A 27,201-nucleotide genomic window follows, 5' to 3' on the forward strand; every position below is an offset into this window, starting at 1 on the left:
GAAGTTAAGCAGACAGAAGTAAATGAAGGTGGAATAAGACTATAGTACAGAGAAATAGCGAGTAAGGATTTGGTTACTGACTGATATTTACTTTTTAAACAGTATTTTATGTGTCTTTGGATTTACCACCCCTTCAAAATTGTAAATATTTCCTGTTTAAAATAAGTGTCTTTTAATAAGTACTATGCTAAACATGATTGGAATTTGTGTAATTCGTAAACATTTACTACAGTACTAAAATAAGTGTGTAAGCGAATGACAAATTCTAGCCTGGCTCCGCCCTCTTTTGTACATCCACTCAATTTTCCTCTTCCTTCAGGACACCGTCTGCGGTATATTCTCGGGTTTTCTCCGGCCAAATCTTTACCGGTCCAATCAGCAAACAGAGGGAGTGGCTGTGAACGATGAAGTTGAGGTTGTGCGCTTGTTTGAGTTGTGGTTCAGTATTGGCAGTGGAGAAAGATGCGAGCGAAGCCATTCGGTGCGTTGTGGTAAAGCTGCTGAATATCCAGAAGTTAAAGCCCGAGCAAGGACAATCTTTACTGAGTTTTGTTGGGGGCTGAGAAAAGTTTGATTTTCCAGCTTTCTCCGTTAGTGGTGAAGGTGCTGGCTGGCTAACGCTAGCGATGCTAAGCCGATGTCACAACCAAAGGTTAGCTATTGGTAATGGCAGATCCAGAGCGGCTCTGTATAGATCCAATAGTTTTCAACTTTACCCGCCTTCAAGGAAGTTAACTCTTGGCAATAGAAAGCGGCCAGACTATCTGGTAGAGTCTGGTAGGACCAAACTAGGCAAATTCCCCTTTTTCCCCTTGAATCTTTACACAGGAAAGATGTGAAATGAAATAAAGAACATGTATTTTTTTTATTCAATTCTCAGGTTTTTGACTCAAAACTAAAAGGTTTTATAAAATGTCAGAATCTTTAAATGTTCTCAAGTATTTACTTTGTTTGTTACAATGTATCTATTTGTGGACTCTCAAGATTGCAAGTATATTTACATTATTAGACTGGCTGGCAGAAGTAGATGACAGTGACGGAGAAATATATTTTTTCACAAAGAAGTGGCAATTACAATCCAATTTGTAATTCTAACTGTACAGTATTTTAAATACATTTTTCTTCTGATCTTTTTTAATCTCTTATATTCTTCTTCTTTGATCCCCATGTGTGAGTTGAGTAGCTACATGAACTCACTCATTCAAACGTGTAAACATTAACATATGAAAGTATTAATACATGACCCTATAGACTTCCTGCCAAGATCACTCAGTTCATGAGGCCATGAGAGAAATAACCCTCCATCACTGAAACATTCACTGTCTTTCTGTCTCACTCACTCTCCCACTCACTCACTCACTCACTCAATCACTCACTCACTCACTCACTGCCTGTGCTGACCAACTTCTTCAAGCCATTTTTGACACTTTTTTCCACATCCTGCACATTTGGAATATAATGCCTCTTTCCCCCATGGTTCATCACCTGTCCTCCTTCTCCTTCTCTCACAGGTGTTGAGTAATATCACTTTGCACTCCCAGTACATCAGGTCTGTTCTACTTGTCAGCTAATTCACCCTCAATGAACTCTAATTGCTCGTTAGCTTTGATGTAATGAGACAAGGGAATGACTGTAGCACGCAAATACAAATGTTATGAATTGAGGGGGGAGTGACGTAAGAGCAATCACATACAGTGATGAAGATACACATAAACACAAACACTGTCATATCCACCTTCTTTGGCCAAATATGAATCTATATAGTCTATGTCAGGGGTTCACCAATCAGTGTTGCCTTGAAATGATCCAATTTGATGCAGTTAAATTACAAATTTACCTTTGCCAATTGACTTTGATTGGCAATTTATGTTATGGTTCCAGTATCTGCTGCACATCAGGCTGCATTTATACTTAAAGGTGCAGTGTGTAGGGGTAAGTGGGAACTGTCGGCAGAAATGATAGCCTATATATTATAGGTAGCCTACTAATTTGTTCAGCTCTTTTTCTGTAAGCAGTGTGACGTTAGCATGAAAGCTGGATGGAATTAGCAAGCTAGCTAACTAGCCAGCCATCTGCAGCAAGCTGCTCGGACTCTTTGCTTCCCCCAGGAAGACTTCCACCGAGAGAACGGGTGACAGCCAGAGAGAAAGACAAGCTAGCTAGACATCACCCGACAATGTCCTGCCGAGGAGGCAGATGGAGTTAGACTGTGCGCTGCTGGCTGATTCAGTTAATACATGTAAATGTATATGTAAATGTGCTGTATTTATATAGCGCTTTTCCAGTCTTAACGACTGCTCAAAGCGCTTTTACATCTACAGGAAACATTCACCATTCACACACATTCATATGCTGTGGCAGGGGCTGCCGTACAAGGTGCCACCTGCTCATCAGATAAACACTCACACACATTCACACTCCGATGCGCAGCACCTGGGGCGACTCAGGGATCAGTGTCTTCCCCAAGGACACTTCGTCAATGACTGGAGGGGTAGGGATCGAAGCGTCAACTTTCCGATTGGCAGGCAACCGCTCTGCCACTGAGCCACAGCCGCCAATACATCCGTGATTCAGGTTGGCAAATGTCATACAAACTGTGTTCCCTGTTTGTATGATGAATAGATTACCGCCGCCTGCTGGTATAAAGACTTATTTCCTGTCGTGCAGGCACAGGAAATAAGTGGTAGTTGGTCATTGACTGTAGTCTTTGCGTTGTGTTCAAGTGCAACATTTTGAGAAAAACAGGAGGTTACGCTAAAGTCGGCCTTGATTTGCCACTACTTCTTTGCTGTCTGCCAGGTGTGTCAGCACTTTTAAACTCTAAGTCACAGCATTTTTATGACTTTATTTCAACATATTATTTTCTGCTTCACATTTTATTATCACATCATATTTTTATTAAAATGCTTCTAAAACACTTCCACTTTTCAACCAAATGTAGCCTAGTTAGCCACGTCCAACCAATTAATTGACAACTAATGGGATCGATGAGGGGATTTAGCTTTGCTTGTAGACCTGTGTACTCTGCACTGATCCTTCCTCTTCCACTGGTGGTTGATGAAAAAGGCACTGGTCCATGACTCATTAGTGTGCACAGCAATAGTCAGATATGTGTTTCACAAGTTCTTGATATGATCCTGCCGCACCAGGGAGTCGAGGCAGTTTTGTTTGAAGGTTTATTAGATTGTCGAACTCATGCACATGCAGTCTAGTTGGCGTTTGCCTACAAAGCACATTAAACAGCGTGAAACTAATTCGTTTTTTCCACAGTTTGACTTAAGTCGTGCAAACTCTGAAGTATGAGCTGTTGCCCCTCAGGCAGGATTGGCCTCACAAACCCTTCTAAATTGAAATACACACACACATGCACATGCACACACTCATGCGTGCACACACGCACGTGTACATGCACATGCACACACATATATATGTCAGCGCCTACTTAAAGAATTTTCAATTTTCAAGTTAATCATGATCGGTATAAATATGCAAGTACAGTTGAAACAGTTGTACAGAAAAAACCCGAGCCGAAATGGTGCGGTAAACGCAGCTGGAGCTATGTCTAGGAGCTTCCACTCAGCTAAAACAGCAGTGGTTTGGGCCAGTTTTAGAGTGCCTTTTGGCCTCTTAACCGACACAAAATGCAATTAAAATGTCTGCGCAACATGAACAGGGCGTTTACGTGACAACAAGATACGTTTTCAACTCAGACGTTGTTTAAATTCATCTACCCTGTCTCTATCCTGCTGGTAGCTAGCCCACCCTGTTAGCTGCTAGCTGCCGTGTGTTCAGGCATGTTTCTGTGATAATACTCACGCAGTAGTTCTTTGTGTTTGTAGCTCTTCCATGTTATGTGTATTTGATCTAGTATTGTTGAATAGGAGGCTTGACAGTGTTTATTTGTGTGGTAGTTAACTTAGTAGTTCAGCTAGCAGGCCCAGCTGGCATCCTTGTTTCTGATTCCTCCAGCTCCCGAAAACAATCCAGTTATGGCGTTTTTCCATTAATGGTACTTTCTCAACTTGCCTCGACTCGACTTGGCCACTGTTCCCCATCCTCCTTTTTTACATTACAGACTAGTAATGTAAAAAACTAGTCTGTAAGTTAATACCCCCCCCCCCCCCCCCCCCCCCCCCCCCCCCCCCCCCCCTTCTGGTATCGCCTCAGTTTGCTTGATACCTCGATGGAGGTAGTTCTAAAAAAAGTACCTGTTAGCAGGTACCAGGGACTTTGTTTTCCGTAACGGAAAACCATAAAAGGTAATAGTCGAGTAGATACCATCCAGTGGAAAAACACCATTAAGTTTATTCCCCCTCAAAAATAGGTAATTGAAGACTGTAGTGGTTATGACCATATCAGTGACTATGTACCGACATGGAAGCAGGCCAAATGATGTCTGTGACTTATAGTGATAGTGTTACTGAAGGCTAGCTGTAGTCTCACACTGAAGTACCGGTGTAGCAGGAAAAGGTCAACAGTCTGCAGATCCCTCCGTGAAGCAAAAATGCCGGTCGGGAATGCTACTAGATCACAGATCGATCACACACAAAATGGATAAGCTACAAATACACATACACATAGAACTACTGCGTGATGATTATCACAGAAACATGAGTGAACACACGGCAGCTAGCAGCTAGCAGGGCGAGCTAGCTACCAGCAAGATAGAGACAGGGTAGGAGAATTTAAACAACGTCTGAGTAGAAAATGCCTCTTTTTGTCAGGTAAGGGCCCTGTTCATGTTGCACATTTTAATTGCATTTTTTGTCTGTTAAGAAGCACAAAGTTATTTTAAAACTGGTCCCAAGCACTGCTGTTTTAGCTGAGTGGAAGCTCCTAGACATAGCTGCAGCTACTCTGTGTTGACTGCACCGATTTGGCTCATTTTTTTTCAATTTTTTTAATCAACTGTACTTGCATAGTCATAGTGATCAAGATTAACTTGAAAATTGACCGGAATTCTCCTTTAAGATGTGTGAAATTCTCAAACTACAAGGGACAATGAGTGTCCACCATGCCCTGTACAGTTCCGGAGATGTTATAAGGTAATGATGGGATGAGCACCAAAGGTGAACAGAGGGACTGACATAATAGAGAGGGAAGAGAGTGTGGCAGTATGGGAGGAGAAGAGGAGCGCGTTCAGCATGGGTGAATTAGACAAAGGCAATAAGGGGAGAGCAAGGCAAAGCAGGAATGACAGGAATGCTTTAAAGAAATGAATTCACTCTCTTGAACTGCTGTAGAGAGGAAGGGGGTGGATGGAGTGGTTGAGAGAGAGACAGCGAGTGAGATATGGAGAGGCAGTTGACTTAAATGGTGATGTGCCTGGCTGGCGTGTGTGTATGTGTATTTGGTAGGGGGTTATTTCCCCATAGATCTCATTAAAGGCTTCTAGTCCCACTGCAAGTGGCCTGCAGGAAAAGGCCAGAGGGACACACAGAGAGAGAGAGAGAGAGAGAGAGAGAGAGAGAGAGAGAGAGAGAGAGAGAGAGAGAGAGAGAGAGAAGTGACTCTTATTTCTGCATAGATAAGTGAGAGAGCTGTTACAGAACGATAAAGAGAAAGGAAAGGAGCAGGTAGAATAAGATAGAGATAAGCAGGGGAAGATAAAGAGCAGCATGGACAGAGTGAGTGGGCAAATGTGAGTGGGAAAGTGTGATCACAGCTTTGAGAGACAAGACAGAAATTTTGGTCTGCATAAAGATAAAACCACAAGAGAAACAGAAGGGCTTATAGCTGCGTTAAGATTTTATTGTAAAACTGAAAAGTTACATAAACGCTGTGAAGTTTAGTTCATTTATGTGTGATCCAGTTATGGGATGCAGTATCCTGGTTATTTTTCACCCATGTCCAGTGGTGAAAGAAAAATTTAGAAAAAGTAGCAATAAAACACAATAACAATACTTAGTACTACAATAATCAAGGAAGCTAAATGTGCTTTACTATTAAAAGTAAAAGTTGAAAAATGTCCCCTAGCTGTTATTGTCATATTATTATAGATCATATTTGATAACTGGCCTCCCCATAACCTCACTGACACTGCCACCACACGTAGAGCACCGACCATAGAACACAACCCCTGCCATCCCTCGACCCATGTGTCACCCTTCTCCCTTCTGGCTGCAGGTACTAAAAAAAGAATTACCTTAAATTCAATTCAATTCAATTCAATTTTAAAGTATCAATTCATAACAAGAGTTATCTCAAGCCACTTTACAGATAGAGTAGGTCTAGACCACACTCTATAATTTATAAAGACCCAACAATTCCAGCAATTACCCCAAGAGCAAGCATTAAGTGCAACAGTGGTTAGATAAAACTTCCTTTTAGGGAGAAACCCCGGACAGAACCAGGCTCTTGGTAAGCGGTGTCTGGGCACCTTTCCATTACTTCCAACTTTCCTCTAAACCTCTTATTTTCATATAAATAACAGTTTGAGGCTGTGTGAGATCATAATTTTTTTTTTTTACAAAAAATGTGAAAGAAATCTAAAAATGTCATATTTAGTCAATGTCATCTCTCGGCAGATCAATCACTTCTTCATTTGATACTTAATATGCAAGAAACATCACCTGGATGCACTGGGACCAGGGCCCAAAATTAGCACCCGCCCACCTGCCAAATGCAGGTGAATTTTGCAAGTGGCGGGTAACACTACCTGCCACATTGGTAAGTAGCCAATGAGATTTGAGTGATTCAGACGCAAAACTATTGGTAAACAGGGTACGCAGTTGCTTACAGGCCCGGACCAAGTGGGAGTGAAAAGTGGTCACATTTACCAACAAATCGTACAGCGAAAGACGGGGCAAATTATTTCAGACCGTCCTGCCAACATGTATACATAACATCATTGTACGCTTGTACGTGCTGGTGTTTGCTGGTGCTAATGGCTGCGGCAGCACTTTCAGCAATCTGCTCTTAGCACCTGGCCCTGGTGCCAATGATCGCGCCCATCTGCAAGGGCCTTTGGGCAGCTACTGAGGAGATGTTGATCCTGCGCTGAAGTGTATTCTCCCACCTTGTCCAATCTCCCTGCTGCCAGAGACGCACTGCCATACTCACTCGCTCTTCCTCCACACCTGCTCGGACCTCTTTCTGGAGTTGACACAGTTTCCCCTTGCCGTGTGTGTTGCCCACTTGAGTCTTTGGGTGCCATGATGTCCACCAGTGTCTTTTGCCTTACGTGTGACTCTGCCACCTCCACTGCATTTGTTGCCCTCCATTTCCTTCCATTTCTTGACTCAATGCCAGCTAAAGACACATTGCAGTCCCTTGAATACTTGTACTGTAGGTCTTTTCTTGTGCAAGCTTGCATAAACTCCTCAGTGAGGCCACTAAATGGTAGCTGCAGTAGGTTACTGGTCCCATACAGTGCTGCGCTGGGGAGTCTGGGTGGAAGTCTCAGCCAGTTCCTAAGAAAGCCACTGATCTTCCTTTTAAAGGACTCAGCTGTTATTACAGGGATATGAGCACTGATTAGCCAGAATAACAGCATGGACAAGCATGAATTTGAAGGAAAAAAAACGTATTGGCAGTTTTATTTATTTTTATTTTGACACCGAAACAATTTTGTCATTGTACAGAGACAGTCTACAAACCAACAACTCAGTGGTGCTCACTAGCCTTTAAGTCAAAAAAAGATGTCTGATCATTAGAGGGCGCCCCAAACACTCAACTGCAAGTACGCAATTGGAGGTTTATGTTGCAAGGCCGTCTTATAGCACAGTTAACAGACTATGCTGTTGCATTACAAACAGTACAAACACGTCTGTAATATACAGTAGGGTAAAGTAGTGGGAAAACTTAAGTAACAAAGTTGCATTCTGATGGTCTTGTAGGGATGAGGAATCTGTGATTAGCCCTGACCGTGGCCGGTTACAAGCTGCAAGATAAGTCTCATTACTGGAGGTCTACAGATCAATAATCAGCATGGTTACCTCAGTAACATCTCTAACTATCTAAAGCTTCTTAGGCCAAAAGGAAAGTTATTACACCCATATTTATCTCTATTATTTTATGTTGATTATCAGTTTTTTCTATAATTGTTGAGGTTGTTTGTGGGATTTTTCCAGCATGAGAACTGAATCCTTAACCTTAATTTTCCCCTGCTGTGATTGTCCATTTAACAGTATTGTTCATTGTTTATTGAGACTCCAAGGGCTGTGTATATGCTTGTGTGTGCGTGTGTGTGTGTCTGTGTGTGTGTGTGTGTGTGTGTGTGTGTGTATGTGTGTGTGTGTGTGTGTGAAACCTAATCTTATACAAATAGACACACCCTTTCATACTCTTTCTCACTAACTCACACTCAAAAGTCTTCCTTCCGTTTTACTCCACTCGCTTTCGCCTCACAACTGTAACACACACACACACACACACACTCACACACACACACACATACACACACACACACACACACACAAATGCACAGCCTCCCAGTACCCCATCTCCTAGGGAACACAGGGATGTCTCTATGGCAACAAGCTGCTTGCTCCTCTAATGAATACCGGTTGCCGTGGTGACCGGGTTGGCTGTGCAACGGTTACACAGAATAAAATAGAGGGAGAAAATGTGATGTTACTCCTCTGCACAAACCCCCATGCACGGTTTTATCTCACACACACGCGCACGCACGCACACACAAACACACACAAACACACACACAGAAATGTGTATCCACTTGGATGTATTTAAGAGATTACAATGACTGAGCGAATGTTCTGGAAACAAAAGCCCATGCAGTAATGCAGTAAGATGCAGGGATCCTGCAGCTGGCTGTAATCTGCATGGGCCAATCATCCTGCAGCTGATGCCTCAAGGTCAGAGAACACCCCAACTCCACTCTGACCAAGGAGAGAGAGCGAGAGCAAGAGAGAGAGAGAGAGAGAGAGAGAGAGAGAGAGAGAGAGAGAGAGAGAGAGAGAGAGAGAGAGAGAGAGAGAGAGAGAGAAAGCAGTGCCAAAAACCTTCTGTCAGCCATCTGTGTAGTGAGTTATGTCCCACTTTGCTGACTGAGCCTCTAAGCCGTTATGCATTTGGCCATTCAAGACCCCACCGGAGACACTTAAAGCTGCACCAAACTGCCATTCATATCCTGTCTGCTGACTGAGGCCACTGGGAATCAGCCACTTTACTCTGAGGCTGTCTCCCTCTGCTGGTTTACAGGGAGAACTGCTCTCCATGCTGCAGTCTGTCAGTTAGGGCATCTGGCACAGGATTGTCTCTGGAGCCTCTACAAGGGGTAAATAGATGATTTCTGGAAGAGGAGAGAAGAAAAATATTGGTCTAATAAATGAAATGCATAGTGCCCCCACACACACCCTTAATGCCAATCTCAAAACACTCCATAACAACTACAAGTCCTACATTCAAGTCTTACTGAAGTAAATGTACAGGTATATTATAAGAAAAAGTAAAAGTTGTATTTCTGAAGAAAAATGGGATTCATTTTGCAACAGAAAGTTCAAAACATCCTAATTTGAGTTTCTTAGAATTAGTTACAGTTTGTATTTAAAGCACAGATGGTTTTGCCACCAAAAAGGACAGATCATTTCAGGAGGCAGATTGCAGCCTGAGGTCCTCAGGCAAGCCTCGGCTTGAATCTAGTTTAAGAATAATTGTGGTTTTTCCACAATTTAGTGGACTTTCCTTAAGTTTCCTTAAATTTCCTTTTTTCTGTTTCTGTTTTAGAATGATGCAGTTCCTAACAACTATTTCTTAGTTTAGATTAACTGAAAGTGATCAGGTTTCTTACATGGCCTCTGATGTTTTGATTGATGCATATGAAGTGAGTCATGCTGCTTTATCATCTTTAAAATCAATTCTTAAAACTTAGTTGCATTGACTTTCTTTTACTGCGACTATTATTATTACTTGTCGTTAATTTCCCTTTTGCAGCCTTTTACATTTCTTAACTTGTTTTACCTGCTGTAATCTCTTTAAATGGTCATATTTATTCCTTGACATTGAGAGTATACCAGTTAACCAATGCTCACTGCTCTATAAATTTAAAGCTGAGCTCTGTCTCTCCTGCAGAAATGTTTGCGGTTTAACCCGGATGCCACTGTGTGGAAGGCCAAGCAGCAGGTGCTCTGCTCCCTGACCGAATCTCTTCGGGACGTCCTGAACTACGGACTGTTCCAACCCGCCACAGACGGCCATGATGCCAAGTTCCTGGAGGAGGAGAGGCTTCTCAAAGAGTACCCACAGTCCTTTGAGAAAGGAGTACCATATTTAGAGGTAAGATTCCAGTCTTCCTTTGACACAGTTGTAAGACTGGACAATAGAGAGGTGATGTAGCCTGCAAATCGTCAAGATGTTACAATTATTCAATAATGCAATGGTCAATACAGAATCTGACGCAATGGCTTCCTCTTTGAACGTTTACAATACATTTCCAGAAACTGTCAGGAAAGTTTGTTCAAAGTCATAGTCTAGGACCAATCAGTTAAATCCTAACAAAGAGTCTTGTATATTACAGCACTGAGATCAGTGCAGTAGATGAGAATTGTCGTTTTTGGTTTGTGTGCCCATGATTTACTCTACAACTTTTGGTATTTTGCGTCCAGATCCCAGATGACTGAAGTAAAAAAGAGCAGCACTTAAACTGTACTGAGAATGTTTCTTGTGGTACCTAAAGTTATAAAAACCCTGGTTTATGAATGAACTTTCATGCATTCTTCTTAGAGGAATGTCACCAAACTGTTCAGCTTCCCTGCTTGGTTTATCTGCTAGTCTCTTATCCCCTCTGTGCAGTCACCTTGTTTTCATGTTTCTTTGTGACCCAGTGGAGGCTCTAAACCACCTTTTAACTGCTGTAAAGCAAGACCATTTTCACCCCACATTTCTTGTCTTCAGTGGAGTAAAAGAGAATGATTGTATAGAAAACCAGATAAAGCTCTCTGTCTGTACAATACAGTAAATCTGCAGGCCCCATTTTGTGTATCTAGGCCAAAAGCTATAAGAATTAAGGACAGACGCCCTCTGTGTTAGGATTAACTCCTCATTCTCTTTCTCTCTTGGGTTTAGTTTCGATACAAGACCCGGGTATACAAACAGACCAATCTGGATGAGAAGCAACTGGCCAAACTGCACACTAAGGTATAAAATCCATTTGTCCGGAAGTTGGATCTCTGAAGGGTTTCAGTCATATAATAATACTGGCATAGAGTGAGTGAATTTAAAATCCCTACTGGACAGTATGCATATCAGTGTAAGTGTATACAGACACGTGTATTTGTGCATGTGTATCTGTGTATATGTTCTCCTTGTTAATGCACCATACTGTACTACTGTATGCTGTAATGGGCTGCACTGCAATGTACTGTACTTTGCTTGCATATACAGTATTTTTTCTAGTACTTTTCTCTATAATTCAGCAGCACATTTCTCTCCACGCGCAGGCTAGCCTGAAGAAATTCATGGATTATATCCAAACCAGCGCTGTGGACAAGATGGTCAAGTTCTTAGACAAAGGACTCGATCCCAACTTTCAGGACCCTGACACCGGCGGTGAGGAGTGCCTCAGGGCATAAGGAGTTGTCCCCCCCCCTCTGTCATTTAGCATTTTCCTGAGCTCCATCCACTTTATCCACAAAGTCATCTTCTGTCTATCATCAACCCTACCCCATCAACAACTACACTTGTAATGCAGTTGTTTAAAATCACAGTTTAAAAAAATCTCATCAAATTCGTCACAGTTACGAAATGAATAAATTGGCTTAAAACAAGAAGAATAAACTGAATAAGGTTGAAGTTGACAGTGATACTGATTTCACTTGCTACAGCTCATTTCCTCCATCAATCTATGTATACTGTACATCCATCTACACACTCATTAATCGTCAAATCTCCTCCTTACCCTGTCTCTCTCTATTTATTGAATTATTCTGTGTCGGTCAAACATATAAACATGTATTTGAGATTCAACATCCCCAATTGGTTAACCATCTCCTCTCAGCTAAATTAGCACGCTGGTGGCCAACAGCTTTGTGACCTGTGGCTCTGTCCCCCTCTCCCCCTCTGTTTCCTGCTCTCAGCTCTGCAGTATGTTGGCCTAACACTTTGTCGAGGATCTGGGCCAATGCTGTTCACAATTTGGTGCCTTTTCTCCGATCCTGTTTAGGGGGTGTAGCAGGCGGCCCATTTACAGTTTGGGTGTGCTGCTCTGTGTCACTCCAGGCGCCGTGGGAGAAAAGTGTCACAAAACAAAACACAGGCGGGTGTGAAACACAATTCCATGTCAGAACACCGGGGGGCAACAGAGAGCCCTGATGAAGCCTCTTCCCTAACATGCTCTACTCACATCTCATGAGGGGTGTTGCACAACATTCTGGGCCCTGTAGAAAGACAATTTCTACTGGCCCTTCCCCGCATTCATAGCTATTCATTCTAGCATCTTTTTGGGCCCTCTGGGTCCTCAGTCCCCTTCCCCCCACCAGTCCAATGCCCTTGCATCTCTTGGAAAAGACAAACCACACATCCCTCCATACACATACACACCTGGAAATGATACTTGAGGTGGTTGTTGCTACTGTGGACATCAGGGTTTAATGTTGGTCCCGGTTCCCGTGCTTCTGTAATAAATATACAAACAAAAATTGGTGGAGCCAAAGGTTGAAAAAATTACAAATCATTTTAAATTTGGAGAGCTAAATTTATAAATTTCATTAAAATAATTATTTTGCCACAATAACCTTGAATTAAAAAAGCTTAGGTTTGCTCTAAAACTCACTCAATCCACCTGTTCAACCAAAATTCACAGAAAATGTCAACTCTTGCTTCTTTATGAATTCAAATGGTTTCCTCTTCTTTCTTAAACATGAGGTTGTGTCACGGTGTCCCGGCCGTTTGCCTATGAACTATTAGGCCTTAGCCTACTAGGTATTAGGTCTGTGCATGACAAAGAGACAATCAAAACCCTGCAAAAACATTTCACCTGCCTGTCTCTCTGAAACTCCTTCTTCATGCTTTCCCACCCAGCAGTGGGCTCACTCTGTGTGCCTTTACTAGGCTATAAAATGATTCTACAATATTCAGCATGCTCCTGTCAGTGGGGGCTGACTTCCATCTCTGCCAAGGAAACCGTTTAATGGGCATTCCCTAAATTGTCCCGACATGGTAACTTCAGAGGAAGTGCAGTCAAAACATAACCCCAGATTATTTGTACCTGAGCTCTACAGAAGAAGAAAAGCCCTTAGTTGTTTTCTTCTTTGCCAAAAACTCTCTTGTCGCCAAGGCAGCCAGCGCCATCCACGCTGTTTTTGAATGTTTTTATTCTTCTAGATACCATTGGACCTCCTTGCTGAATAAATTCAAGTATGTTAAAGCGCCAAATATATGCTAATATTAAGGTTCATAATTGTATTTTAAGTTGTACCAGAATAGGTTTACATGGTTTCATTTTCAAAAAACACCATATTTTTGTTGTACTGCACATTGCTGCAGATCCTGTTTTCACCCTGTGTGTTTAGTCTCTGTTTTAGCTCCAGAGTGAGACATCTCACTTCTATACTATCTTTGTTCTGAGTTGCAGTAGCTAGGTAAGATCACAACGGCTAAATAACTCTTTCTCCAACTTTGGTCAGTACAAGGCAGGATTAGCTGGCAGACTTCTTCTAGACGAGGGACACATTTGGAATACCTGCAGAACAGGGACATGGAAGTAGTTCTTTAGTTGGTCCATGTTGAACTAGTGTGTGTTGTAGCAGTGTTTTGCCATTGAGAATGAGCTAGCATGCTACGGTTAGCCACCTCATCTCAGCTAGTGACGTAGAAAGGCATGGAGATTTTGAACATCTCACCCGGAGACTGAAGGCAGGACATTCAGAAACCTGTATCTCACTCAAAACAGAATGGAGGTTTTTTCCCCAACTTTGTATGTGTGTGGAGGCACCACAAGAGACACAAAATAACCCCACATCCCAGAAAAAGTGATTTTTTTTCATAATGAGGTTAAACATGTTTTTACACAGTGTTGCTTCTCTGTTAAATTATTGAGTTTCTCTGTTGCTTTATTTGATGCCAGCATAACTGGCAAGTATTGTGCAGCTAGCATCAGTAGGGAAAAAGCTTTAGTAGTTACTTGGATGCTAACGTTGCTGCCTGCATTATGAAACCAATCTGGAGAGGTAAATCTCTAGATAAGATTTTATCTTACATTGCACTTTTGCACAGGTGAATTGGAACATTTGTGGGAAACTTTGGCTGAATTGTCTCAGGGTGTGCAGTTGAATAACCAGGAGGGTAACCTCTTTCATTCTTAAATCCCTCCTATGATAGGTGGATTTAATAACAACGTTTGCATGGCGTGAGTCTTCTTTAAACTCTTCTGTCAGAACTGTGACAGAAGAGACTTTCATTTTACTTATTTTCACATATTAGGAAATGCATTTAACATATTTGTTCAAACTCAAGAACACATTTCTGCATTTCTGGTAGAAACAGTGAAACTGAACAACTTTTGTTTACAAGAAAGCCCCACGCGGTATCTTTAACAAAGCAGTTTTGATGTAAACTATTTTTTTCATTTATTTTATTTTTTGTTGAAACAGTTTTCCCACCGAGTATTTAAGCATCCCCCTGGCAGCAAACAATCTGGCCAGTGCCCTTCAAATAATTAAACCAATCCTTCTAAACATTAAAAACTCAACATTAAAATTTGAATCTCTGTGTGTGTCCGCCAGAAACTGCTCTGTCCCTGGCGGTGCAGTGTGAGCCGGGTGCAGGCGAGACCATCCGGGTCCTGGTGGAGGGAGGGGCTCACATTGACTTCCGCGCCAAAGATGGACTCACACCTTTACACAAAGCTGTACGAGGCCACCGCCATACAGCCCTGCTGGTAAACATTCACACACGCTATTGTCCTTTGATAGAAATGCTGTGTCTAATCCCGAGTTATGAGTTTTCATTGTCATGGCACGCAAGGAGATACATACACCAACACAAACCAGGATATGCAAGATGGATGCTTCTGCATCAGATTCATTTGTGTTACTGTATAAGCAAACAAGCAGGAGGAAAAATAAACGGACCCTCCCACGCAGCGATGCACAATGCAATCTATTATTGTATTCAACTAAAGAGAAGAAAAAGACATTTAAATTCCGATTGCCTGCTTTATAGGTGTGTGGCACATTTACATTTTAGGCATTATTCCAGAACTCCCATATCGCCAAGAAGACAGGTACCTGTAGAGGGGAAAACTCATTCAGGGGGAGATAATGCATGTATTATATGTCAGAGTTAATGTTTTCCACAAAGGAAAGAAACAGCTGCTACACGGCAAAAAGATTTACTGCCGCCTCTGATTGAATACTTAATGCTCTGTAGCCTGAGGTGTTGCATGACCTCTCTGACCCCCGGCTATGGGTACCCATTCTGATTTAAAATTCCATGAATATTCTTTGACTTGAAGTTGAAAACCACCTTAAGATATTTTTCCTATCTGCCTTTTTTATTATGTTGTTAGATCATCATTATTTTACTGCACAGTAATAATTGCATATTTTATAACACTCCCTTATTGTTATCATTACCGCCAGTATTTGAGAATGGCATGTACATGAGGTGTACTTCTCTACTGTGTGTTTCTGCAGGTCCTGCTGTCTCTGGGTGCATCCCCGGACTACAAGGACCGGCGAGGGCTGACGCCGCTCTATCACACTGTGCTGACAGGGGGGGACACCTCCTGCTGCGAAACACTGCTTTTCCACCGCGCCAAACTGGGCATCAGGGACGAGAACGGCTGGGACGAGACACATCAGGTACGTGTGTGTGTGTATTATTTGGGTCCCTTAAGACTTCAAGGGTCTTTAAAGGTGTTCTCCAGAGATTTGGATAAAAGAGAATATAAATGCAAATACAGAAAGTGTTTTATCATAAGTTTCCTTCTTTCTTATATTATCTCCAATGTGCTTTGTATACATTTGTTCTCCACTGAATCAACAGCAAGTCTTTTGTTAAAGGATGCTTGGGGCCAAATATTTCAATCTGATGGGTTGGGGGCTTAATTTGTGTCTATTTGGAGATTGTGGTCTGAAAGCACAGCCTTTGGGTTTTGGGGTTTATAGTTTCTGGTATTTGTATTGCATGTGTATGCATGCATCCTATTTGTATAAATGAAGCAGTTAATGTATATACATGAATCAGTGTTGTCTGTGTTCCAGTATCATGTGTACAGCATCTGTGTCCACGTCAAAAACAATTCATGCCATGAACAATACACCTCTCATCTTTTATCTTGGACAACTTTCCCCCTTCATCCCACCCACCCTGCTTCTGTGGCCTCATATTCAAGCAGTGAAGTGGACAGAAAAGGTATCAGCCTCTTCCTCTCAGTGTGACCACCCACGCTTTATCAGCATCGTCTCTTTAGCTTCCACCTTATTTTCTGTGTGTGTGTGTTCAATTGGATTTGATATACATGTTCAGCATTGATACTTAGATTGGATCCAACATGAGTCTTTCCGTTCCAAAATTAATATTATTCTCTGTATGAATGCCGTTTAGTTGCAGGAAAATAATGAATGAGGTATAGGTGAAGATTTACTCCAGTGAATACATGTTTTCTCAGATTGTGTTCATTGCCAAATGTATACTATTGTCCCTTACCAAAGGATAAAAAGGGGAAATTGTCATTCTTTAGTGCACCAGATGTAACTGATATATAATACAGCACAAGACAAAAGTACTGTTGCTATGATTACCTGTAGTTTAATATCCGTTCCCCACAAATTGATCAATCAAGTTATTGACCTAAAATATCTTTATGTGTGATTGGAATGGAGAGCTGCCAGCCAAATGTCAAATAAACCTTTAATGTGGCAATGGCATAATTGATAATATAAATTGCCAATGACTAATAATAATAACTTGATTTCCACTGTATGGTGCTGCTGTATGTGTGTGTCCTTATGATGATGATTGTGTGATTATTGTTATTGCTGGATTTCACTTGTGTTTGCCCTCTGAGTTTGGAGGTGGTGTTAATTAAATGTGGTGTCATTTAGCTGTCACCTTGTTCCTCTCCCTGTGTCGCTGTCTGCTCTTTATCCTTGTTTGCTTCTTGGCTTCTCTGTTGTTGTTATTAAACAACCACATAAATCTGGCCCTTGTAGGGCGCCAGCTCACTTGGTAGAGTAGATGCCACGGCCACATATAGAGGTTTAATCCTTGACGCAGCAGACCGGGGTTCGACTCCGACCTGCGGCCCTTTGCTGCATGTCGTTCCCCCTCTCCCCTTTCATGTCTTCAGCTGTCTTGTCAAATAAAGGCCTAAAAACGCCCCCCAACATCAGTCCATTTTCACTCCTCTGTATATCTTGTTTTAACAACTCTTTGTCTTTTGCACATCTTCTCCTTCCATCGCTCAACAATCTGTTCATCCTCTCTCAGGCCTGTCAGCATGGTAACTCGCAGCATCTGGAGCACCTCCTTTTCTACGGGGCAGATTCTTCCTCCCAGAATGCCTCTGGAAACACTGCCTTGCACATCTGTGCTTTATACAACAAGGTAAACACTCTTTGTCATGGAGATCAGTGATCAATGATACACCTTTTAAAGTTCAGCACCCTGAACCTAAAAACTCTGTCATTCCTCAATTCCAATCAAGATACGTAGCTGCTTAGATGAAACAGAGCAATTTAAAATAGATATTAACCTATATCTGGTTATATGTATATTTTAATTTTATTTGATTAGGTGTGAATGCTGGTATACATTAGAAACCTTTTTTCAACAAACATGTTTTCATTTAAGACAAACTAGATTTTGATTCCATTTTTATTTAACATTGTTAAAATTTCACCCCCTTCCCCACATGTTTCAGAGAATATTTAATATTCAACATGTTTGCAGTATCATTATAGCACAAGGGAATGCACACAAAGTAAAAAGAAGAGAATACTGTGCTTTCTAAAGCCATACATGCATTTGAACATATAACATGCTTTACTACATTAATTTATACAATTTGTCACGACTAATGTACAATAATTAGTCCTTTTTTGGTGCAGGAGAGCTGTTCACGAATTCTGCTCTACCGGGGAGCAAATAAAGACACAAAGAACAGCAGTGGGCAAACCCCCTTTCAGGTAATGACTGAGTGCCTAGCTGGGTAATTATGCGTGTTGGGTAGTTGTGTGGTCTTATTAAGTTAACGTAGCAGAAAGTGCCAGGGCCTAATTTCACTTTAAACCATTATTGTGCTGCGATGAACACAGAGGTCCTAGGTGGCAGGATTGCGTGTGACCCTTTAATCTAGATATATTAACTCTGTCAGTGCAGAATAAGCCAGCTGAGACAATCTGTTGTGTTTTGTGTTTGTGTGTGTGGAGAGATGAGACAACAGGGAGATAGCATTGGAATTTTCCAGCTTGTGTGCTGACCTGTGAAGTTTGTAAAACAGAAAAGGTCATAAGCTTTTGTACAATAGTGAAAAGAATAAAAAAATATGGTCTCATGCCACATTACTCATACGTTTTTGCTGTATTATTATGTTTGAAGAAAGCAGCACAAATCTAGTTTTTGTCACTGGTAAAATTTGCCTATTAGAGATGCAAGTCTAGAGCACAAACAAAATGGGGCCATTTGTAAAATACAGAAGAATAATGCTTCAGTAAAAGCACCCATATAGCTACCTACAGTAATTACAAGAGAAATAGCAAACAGTTTGTTTCACCCTTACGTTTTCTGCATTTATTTGCCATGTGACTGTATTCAGGAGGATTGTATGGGTGTGCGTATCCATGTGTGTTTTCATCAGGTGGCTGTTATGTCCGGCCATTTTGAGCTGGGAGAAATTATCAAAAACCACCGGGATACAGATGTGGGTAAGTAGCTGTTATCTGCTCTGAATTTTGCATGCCAGTTCGGAGACGTGTAACGTCCTGTAATCTCAGATGTTTTTTTGATCTAAAATGATACATAATTGGATCTTCACGGGGGAAATTAGGCCTTGAATCAACAATTAAAAGGGAGCAGCAATAAAAAAAACATTTGTGCATAGTCTATATAGAGTATGTGGATGTGCAAAATAGGAGCAGTGGCAAAGAAAAAAAACTGAGACAAAGACAATCTGATATTACGCTCACCTTTTCCTCCCTTCACCTTCCAGTTCCCTTTGTGGAGTCTCCAAAGTACGCCCCCCAGAGGCGGGAGAGCACCCGGACACTGACGATCCCCAACCCTCATCCTTTCCTCCGGGCCAACAGTGACAGCAGCATGAACCTGCCAGACTGGATGGCGGTGCCGAATGCCCCAGGGACCAATATTGTCTCTGTGCAGGTGAGTGTGCGTGTGTGTGTGTGTGTGTGTGTGTGTGTGTGTGTGTTTGTGTGTATAAAGGGTTGGGTTCTAAGTTTTCTTGACATTTGAAGCAGCTTAAAGTCCATTCAGTAGCTGTTCTATAGCTTTCAACCGGATCACATAAATAGCTGTAGATTGAGAATAAAGAATTAAAACCTTCAAAGATCCCGAGAACCTCAAGGACTTCTCATCCATGTTGACTTACACGTTGAGTTTCCAAATTTATTATTGACATTGAAAACAGCAGTTGAAAAAAAAGCTCACCTCAAAGTCCAGTTTGTAAGTGTTCTGGTGCTTTTGACTTCTAAAAAAGACTTTAGAGTTACTCCTCAATGAACACCTACACACATTTAATTGAAGTAAGAATTTATACAAAAATTACTTACATAACTCTCAAGCACAAACTGCTACAGGATATTTATTTATTGACACCTTCTGAAGTCCTCTAAGTAGGTATTGCATATATTTGAATAATTTGCACATGAGTATGATTGACCTTAGACCCGACAGCTTGGAGAAATGGTAAATACCCAGATATACTACTATAGTTGAACAAGTGGAAGCTGGAGCAGCTGCATCTCAATCATTCACGCACAAATTATGAAATTTGAAGGGACATTATACAATATAATGGATGACCTTTATTGCATCTTGTGGTGAGCAGTACTCCTTGCAACAACTCATGTTTTGCTTTCTCACATAATCTAACTAAGTACATACTGTATATTTCAGTTATGTGCAATGTTGCAGACAAGTAATCATGTTGAGTGATAGCGCATGAACTATATATTATCATGGAATAAAACATAATTTAAGAGACATTTGAACATGCATTTTATTACATTTGTTTATAATACTAATTTTGTTGTTGTCCACAATCAATATTATTAGGAGAGTTTTTATAATTAATTATAGATATGGAAGTTAAAAAAAATGTTACACAGCGACAAGAAGAAGATATTGTAATTAACAATAAATGAATAGCAAAATAGAAAATGCTCTGAAGTTACTTTCAAGTTGGGTAGATGTATTTTGAATTATACAGACACTTAAAACAAACATATAATCTACAACATCCAGTAGAAACACCTGTAATCACAGCTTTGCAAAATATACCCTCATACCTTGTACAATTATTCCAAATTATAATGGCGACAATATCACATGAATAATATTACATGTCGCTACAAATATGTACACAGCAAAATACACACACACACACACACACACACACACACACATACTCAGGAACTATACATGCACAAATAAACCCTGCTCCAGAAAGATGTTATAACTCCATGTTTTGGGCCATATGGGGACTCGAACTGGCAACCCTGCAGTTCCCAACCAAACTCCCTACAGAATTTGTACATACAGTATATATTTTATAATATATTATATGTACATATTACATATATTTTTTTCTGACATGCAATAAACATCTTTCATGAAATATATTGTTCTCGCCTTTCTCCCTGTCTGTCTCTCTCAGGGCTACAAACACACAGGAACCCTGCGTAGCTCCAGCAGTCCCAGAGGGGCGAGGACGCGCTCCCCGTCCCGGGGAAGAATCGGAGAAAAGGAGGACAGGAGCAGGCAGAGTCGGAGACAGGGGTGAGTGTCAGAGGCTGACATCTGAAAACAAGAAGCTGCTGAACAAGAACATCTCTTCCACTTTTCACAAAGTGTAGAGAACTGAAAGTTCATCTAGGCTGGTTCAAGTACGTTTGAGAACTCTACTGGATGTCTACACATCCCAAAAGAGTCCCTTAAATGTCAATTACCTAAGTTAAGGTCTTAAAAGGTTGTAAAGGTGCTTAAATGTTTAGGTTTTAGTCTTAAATATGGTTGCTTAGGTCTTCAAGTGTCAGTTTTTGTGGTTCAAAATATAGGTAATCTTTCACATTTTTAGAATTAGTTAATGTTAGTTAAGATCTGTAGTAAACCACAATAATAAAAACAGATTTAAGTGCGTGCAAAGACCTACAAATGGCATTAAACAAACCATAATCATGTGACCTAACAGAGAATTTTTTGAAAACTGGCTAGTATTGGATTTAGTAATTTGGTCACCAATATGTATAGAGTCTCAAATGATCCGCCTCACCTTCTACTCCCTTCCATCCAGGCCCGTCCCTGCCAGTGCAGCTGGACAAACCGCAGGCCAGCGGAGACGCCTCTACAGCGCTGTCCCGGGACGAGTCTTTGTAGCTACTCGATCAAACTCTGCCCAAGGAGAGCGAGAAATCAGCTTCAGTAAAGGAGACAGGGTCAAAGGTGAGTATGTGCATTTTCATTTTATGATTCACAGTGTGTGTGTGTGTGTGTGTCTGTCTTTGCTGTGTATGTCATGTATATACTGTGTATATGTAGTAAAATACTGCATTTTGTCAACAGGCAGCTTTGACATCCACACACTTGCACAATTGAATCAAAGACACATTCGGAAACATGCAAAGCAACATTACAGACACCTTTAAAAAATGTAAACACAAGGTTACACGTGCAGAATCCCTCTCTGTTTAAGGCTTTGGCGTAGCCCCAAATAGTTCCTATGTATAATGTGTAAGCTGCTGACTGCAGGGGTTTAACAATTCCAGAGTTGAGATTTTATTAGCAGTTTCTAAGCTAACACCATTTATCTAATTGATAAGTATTTTGGAAACAAAGTGAGATGCTGCATCACAAGAACATTTACTTGATTTACCATTAGCTAACACTACACTGGCAAATTCCCGCTGATCACAACACCATAGCTATTGGCTCATTAAGGTGTTACGGCTCACGTCTTAGCAGCAAATGCCTACGTACACATACAGCAGACACAGGGCATAGTGAGCATCCCATTGATGTTTTATTTACAGCTACCTGACTAATGCAGGTCCAATATTATCTCTGGTACAGCTTATCCGTGTTTTGCGTCTGCCTACAAGTTATATGGTGACACAGCTGATGACAATGGGGAGATTCAACCATTTGGGACAACAAAAACAATAAATGAATGAGCTAAAAGTGGCTGCAGAGTTTCTCATATATATATATATATACACACTACCGGTCAAAAGTTTGAGGTCACTTACAAATTTCCATTACACTCCATTATAGACAGGATACCAGCTGATCTGAGTGGGGGGCTGATCTTTAATGCAATATCTACATTTCCCATTATCAGCAACCATTCATCCAATGTTCCAAAGGCACATTTTGTTTACTAATCTGATATTATTTTAAAAAACTAACTAAGAAAACATTAATCAACCCTTTTGCAATTATGTAAGCACATAATGTAATCTGGAAACTGCTGCCCTGGTTATAAAAAACAAGGCAACTTATCTCAGCTGGGATTCTGTCTATAATGGAGTCCAATGGAAATTTGTGAGTGACCCCAAACTTTTGACCGGTAGTGTACATACATATATATATATATATATATATATATATATATACACACACTACCGGTCAAATGTTTGGTCAATATTTTTATATATATATAAATATATATATCAAGAGTGGTATAGATCTTTTCTAGCAGTAAAGCAATAAACAAATTTCCCAAAATGTCATCAATTTACACATCTATTGAGAAAACTGTTGACTAGCATTGATAAACAACACCAACATCTTTTTTATTTTACTTAAGCGTGACAGGACATTCTTGTGTCAGTCTCAGAGGAAGATCAGCACACAGGCCAGATCCAAGTGTCATCAGATAAGTTTGTAAAATGGCCATGTCCTAACATGAGTGTAAGTTCTATATATATGTTTGTATTCAATGTCTGCAGGTATGAATATGTGTGTGTTTGTGAGTAAGTCTAAGGTGTCGCCAGGTATGTATGTCTTGGTGAGTATGTAGGAGGTTTGCATGTCCGTGTGTCTCTACATTATTTCTTTTCTGTCTGTATGATGTTGTTGTCTTTTTGAGTGTGTTCATTTCCAATTGGTGTCTGTGTGTTGGTGCATGTTGTGTTGCCTTTTCCTGATATGCTGCCCTTTCCTGCCCTCCCCCCTCCTCTAGTGTTGAGTGTTGGCGAGGGCGGGTACTGGGAGGGGACGGTCAGGGGTCGCACGGGCTGGTTCCCCTCAGACTGTGTGGAGGAAGTAATGCTTCGAAGCCAAGACAACCGATCAGGTGATCACCACTACACACACACACACACGCACACACACACACACACACACACACACACACACACAAACACACACACACACACACACACACACACACACACACACAGTGTGCTCATCCAGAAAAAACAGTGACAGTGACACCATCCTAATTTAGTCTCTCAAATGCCTGACGATGGTGCTACTTTTGGTAGTGTGTGGTGTCTTCAATGTCGATTGAAGACAATATATAGCTACAATGTTATTGCTTCAACTCCGCTGGTGGCCTGGACAGCCCACAGTGACAACGGCTCTGTGCCAAGACATAGTCCAGCAACCCCCCTTAGAATAACAACATTTTGTTTTCACACTTCTGCCGATAAAAAATAAACAAGGTATAACTTGTTAATTAGTGAGCTTTAAGAGGTGCAAGTATACAGATGTTGTCATCTTTGAACAGACCAAGCTAGCTGTTTCCCCTAATTTCTAGTCTTTATGCTAAGCTAAGCTCATTCATCTTTCATATTTACCGTACAGACATAAGAGTGGTATCAGTTTGGTCATCCATCTCTGCAATATACTGAATAAGTGACTAAGATGAGATCAACATATAAATGTGTTCTCTTGTAAATTTAACACTATAAGCATTAGGGCTATATAAACAAAGTATTATATGAACTATTGATTAATCTATTGAATATTTCTTTGATTGATTTTGCTGGCAATAAAATGGCAAAGACATGAAATGCCCAACACACCTTCCCCAAGTCCATATCTTAAAAGTGCTTGTTTTGTCTAAGCATCAATAACACAAAGCTATACAATTCATAATGACATAGAGAAAATCAAAGGAATTCAACAAAATCCTCAAATTTGAGAAATTATAACCAGCTAATATTTTGATACTTTTGGACATTTTATTTCTTTAATTATTAATAAAATATAAAAATGTTTTGTCAGTCAGTCAAGTGACTAATTGTTTTAACACCATACACATATTAGTCTTTAGGTTTAGGTTGCAGGTCAGTGGAGAAAAGCCACCAGTAAATGAAAGATTCCCCTATGGTATATTATATTATTTACAAAAAACAGCTGTATAATAAGCGTCGCAAAGGGATTTAATGCAGGTGCGACCATGCTGAAGTCCCTGTGATTTTGTGTTCCAGAGAGCCGGGGAGAACGAGCCAAAAGGCTGTTCCGCCATTACACTGTGGGATCCTATGACAGCTTTGACGCTCCCAGGTAAGAGTTACCTTGCCGTGAGCCATCACTGTTGTACAGCAAACTAAACGACTGCCAGTTTTATCCAAAGAAGCAACAACCTGCATAGATTCTAAGCTGGGTGGGGACGGGTGGATTGGATGAATGAGTGACTCTGCTTTAGCTGACAGGGTTACGGTTATGGTTCATTTATAAGGGTAAGGTTACACCAGAGTGGTACTTCACCTACCAGATTACCTATTTGAGCTGAACACAAGGGCACTTGGGCTGACAAAAGAGGCATTTGAATGCTTCAATGCCTAGTTGGTTTGAATTTAGGACTGGAATAAAGCATGAAAGTATCCTATTATGATATAGAGACATCCTGGTTGAATAAAGGTCAACAGAAGGGCAGCTTTACATTCAGAATATTGTTCCACCTGAGAGATGGTAGAAACTGCCGCTGTTTTCTACTGCTCTGCTGAGGCAAGAAGAGGTGCAGTTCAATGCCTTGCTAAAGAGCATGATGTAAGTTGTCCATCCAATCAGTGGGTAATCATAATCAAACTGACAACCTTTTCATGATGTCCCTGATGCTCCAATGTTTAGACACACAGCACATGTTGAGACAGGATGTGTTTGTATGGTAACATACTGTACACATCTATCCAGATGAGATGACTCACACGTTCCTGTGGTTGGCCTACTCTGATCCGTGTGATGTGTTGTGAGTGATTCATACCTTGGATGACGATGTGTGAGGGCTCACTGCCTCGGGTCTAGAAGCTGATTTCTGCTATGATTTCTGATATTGGAGCCATCCTCGAGGCACAGGTTTAGCAGCTGTGTTTTGACTGGCGTGTGTTGCCGAGTTTGAACTCGGCAGATTTTTGTCACATTAGAATTTCAGAGTAACTTCCTTCCTTAGTATGTCTGCCTTTTGGCTCTGAGGTGCAAAGCTGTGTTGCCAGGCTGTAGTTTTTAAGTGGACTATACTTGTCTGTGAGGGTGATACTGTTTTTCAGACCAATCTGACGACTATGATTTTTGTTCGTCGTGTTTACCCATGTCATATAATCACCCGGTCATCATTACAGCCCTTAATGAACAAACTATCGGAACTGATGCATATATAATACTATTCCATGGGATGAACCATATGTAATCTCGTAACAGCAACATAGATTATTAACTTTTGATAGGAAGTCATTTTGCTTACTGCGACTTCATCAGCATGAGACCTTCGAGCATAGACTTGGAACTGAAACTTCGCTGGATCTTCTGTAAAGGGGAACTGTTGACACATGAGTGGGGAAAACACTCCTGTATTGACTTTGGGAGTGTGACTTCTCCTCATTAACTCAGCCTAATATAAGCCATTCCCTTTAATGCATTGCATCTGCATCATGGCGAGCACGGCTCTGCCTTGACGCAAACTCATTTCAGTGTCCATGACTTGTACTGAGCAAAGAAATAATAATTTACATAGAAATAAAGCCATTATCAATCATGTATTATTTAAACAAAATCCTGCCTTCTGCCTCTCTTTTTCCCCACTTCTTTCATTCACTCACTCATCATCATTATTTATCATTCCTCAGCTTTCTCTTTCAGGCCTGCTTTTGTTTTTCTTACCATGTTTTGCTTTCTCTTTACCTCCCTCTGTATCTCGCACATGAACACAGTATCATTTATTATTAACATGCTTTTCATCAACAGTGACATTTAATGCCAGCAACGCACTCAGTCATGCAAACACACACATGTTTGTGCTCACTCGCTTACACACACACACACACACACACACACACACACACACACACACACACACACACACACACACACACACACACACACACACACACACACACACACACACACACACACACACACACACACACACACAAACACACACACACACACACACACATAATGGGTAATTAAAGCTTTATACTGCAGCACAGACGGAGCCCAAGACCATTTGTTTGGCCAGGCAGGCAGGCATGGCGGACTCAGCACCGCCCTCACATAGGCCTACTTTCACAGCCTTTAAGACTACATGTAATATCTCGCATATTCCTCCTTTCATCCATCTATAATTGGCCACATCTCCTGACCATTGATGCATCCTTCCTTCACTTTCTATTCATCACTATATTGCTAACCCCCCTGTACTTTTTAATTTTCTTTCTATTATTTCTATTTCTCCCCTGTGGTGTCTCCATCTGGAGGTCAGACCGTGAAGGGCACTCTAAAGGGAGAGGATGGTTGGAGAGGGGAATGAAGAGGTTGGATGGAGGCTGAAGGATATTATTTGTTTATAATGCTATTGTTTTAATATTGTTGCCATGTATTTACTTTTTACAATCTGAGTGTGAGGACCAAAGTAAGACCGATATGAATTTTCAAGACTGATGCTGATTTCTTTTTAATCAGGAAGAGTACTGTCTGTTGGTATTGTATGGATTTTCATTACCATATTTTGTACATACATTTATGGTTCCCAGATGATGTCTGTCTATGGAATCCGTGATCCCCTGACTTTTTTATCTAATGCCAAAGATTGATGTTTCTTGTTTTAACAGTTACATTGTG

General features: G+C 41.0%; 1 protein-coding gene across 5 annotated transcripts in view; it reads left to right on the top strand.

Annotated features, from left to right (window-relative positions):
• shank1 (SH3 and multiple ankyrin repeat domains 1) overlaps positions 1-27,201 on the top strand; it is an 82,513-nt gene that overhangs the window by 25,451 nt on the left and 29,861 nt on the right. For all 5 annotated transcript variants that reach the window (XM_034893375.1, XM_034893376.1, XM_034893377.1 and 2 more), the window contains exons 3-15: positions 10,033-10,236; positions 11,026-11,097; positions 11,400-11,508; positions 14,682-14,836; positions 15,594-15,761; positions 17,392-17,508; positions 18,012-18,089; positions 18,761-18,827; positions 19,112-19,281; positions 20,795-20,916; positions 21,431-21,579; positions 23,318-23,431; positions 24,573-24,648. In XM_034893375.1, coding sequence (XP_034749266.1) covers positions 10,033-10,236; positions 11,026-11,097; positions 11,400-11,508; positions 14,682-14,836; positions 15,594-15,761; positions 17,392-17,508; positions 18,012-18,089; positions 18,761-18,827; positions 19,112-19,281; positions 20,795-20,916; positions 21,431-21,579; positions 23,318-23,431; positions 24,573-24,648 — 1,601 coding nt within the window. The remainder of the gene's footprint in view (positions 1-10,032; positions 10,237-11,025; positions 11,098-11,399; positions 11,509-14,681; positions 14,837-15,593; positions 15,762-17,391; positions 17,509-18,011; positions 18,090-18,760; positions 18,828-19,111; positions 19,282-20,794; positions 20,917-21,430; positions 21,580-23,317; positions 23,432-24,572; positions 24,649-27,201) is intronic.

Source organism: Etheostoma cragini, chromosome 15, assembly GCF_013103735.1.
Source record: "Etheostoma cragini isolate CJK2018 chromosome 15, CSU_Ecrag_1.0, whole genome shotgun sequence".
Classification (NCBI taxonomy): Eukaryota; Metazoa; Chordata; class Actinopteri; order Perciformes; family Percidae; genus Etheostoma; species Etheostoma cragini.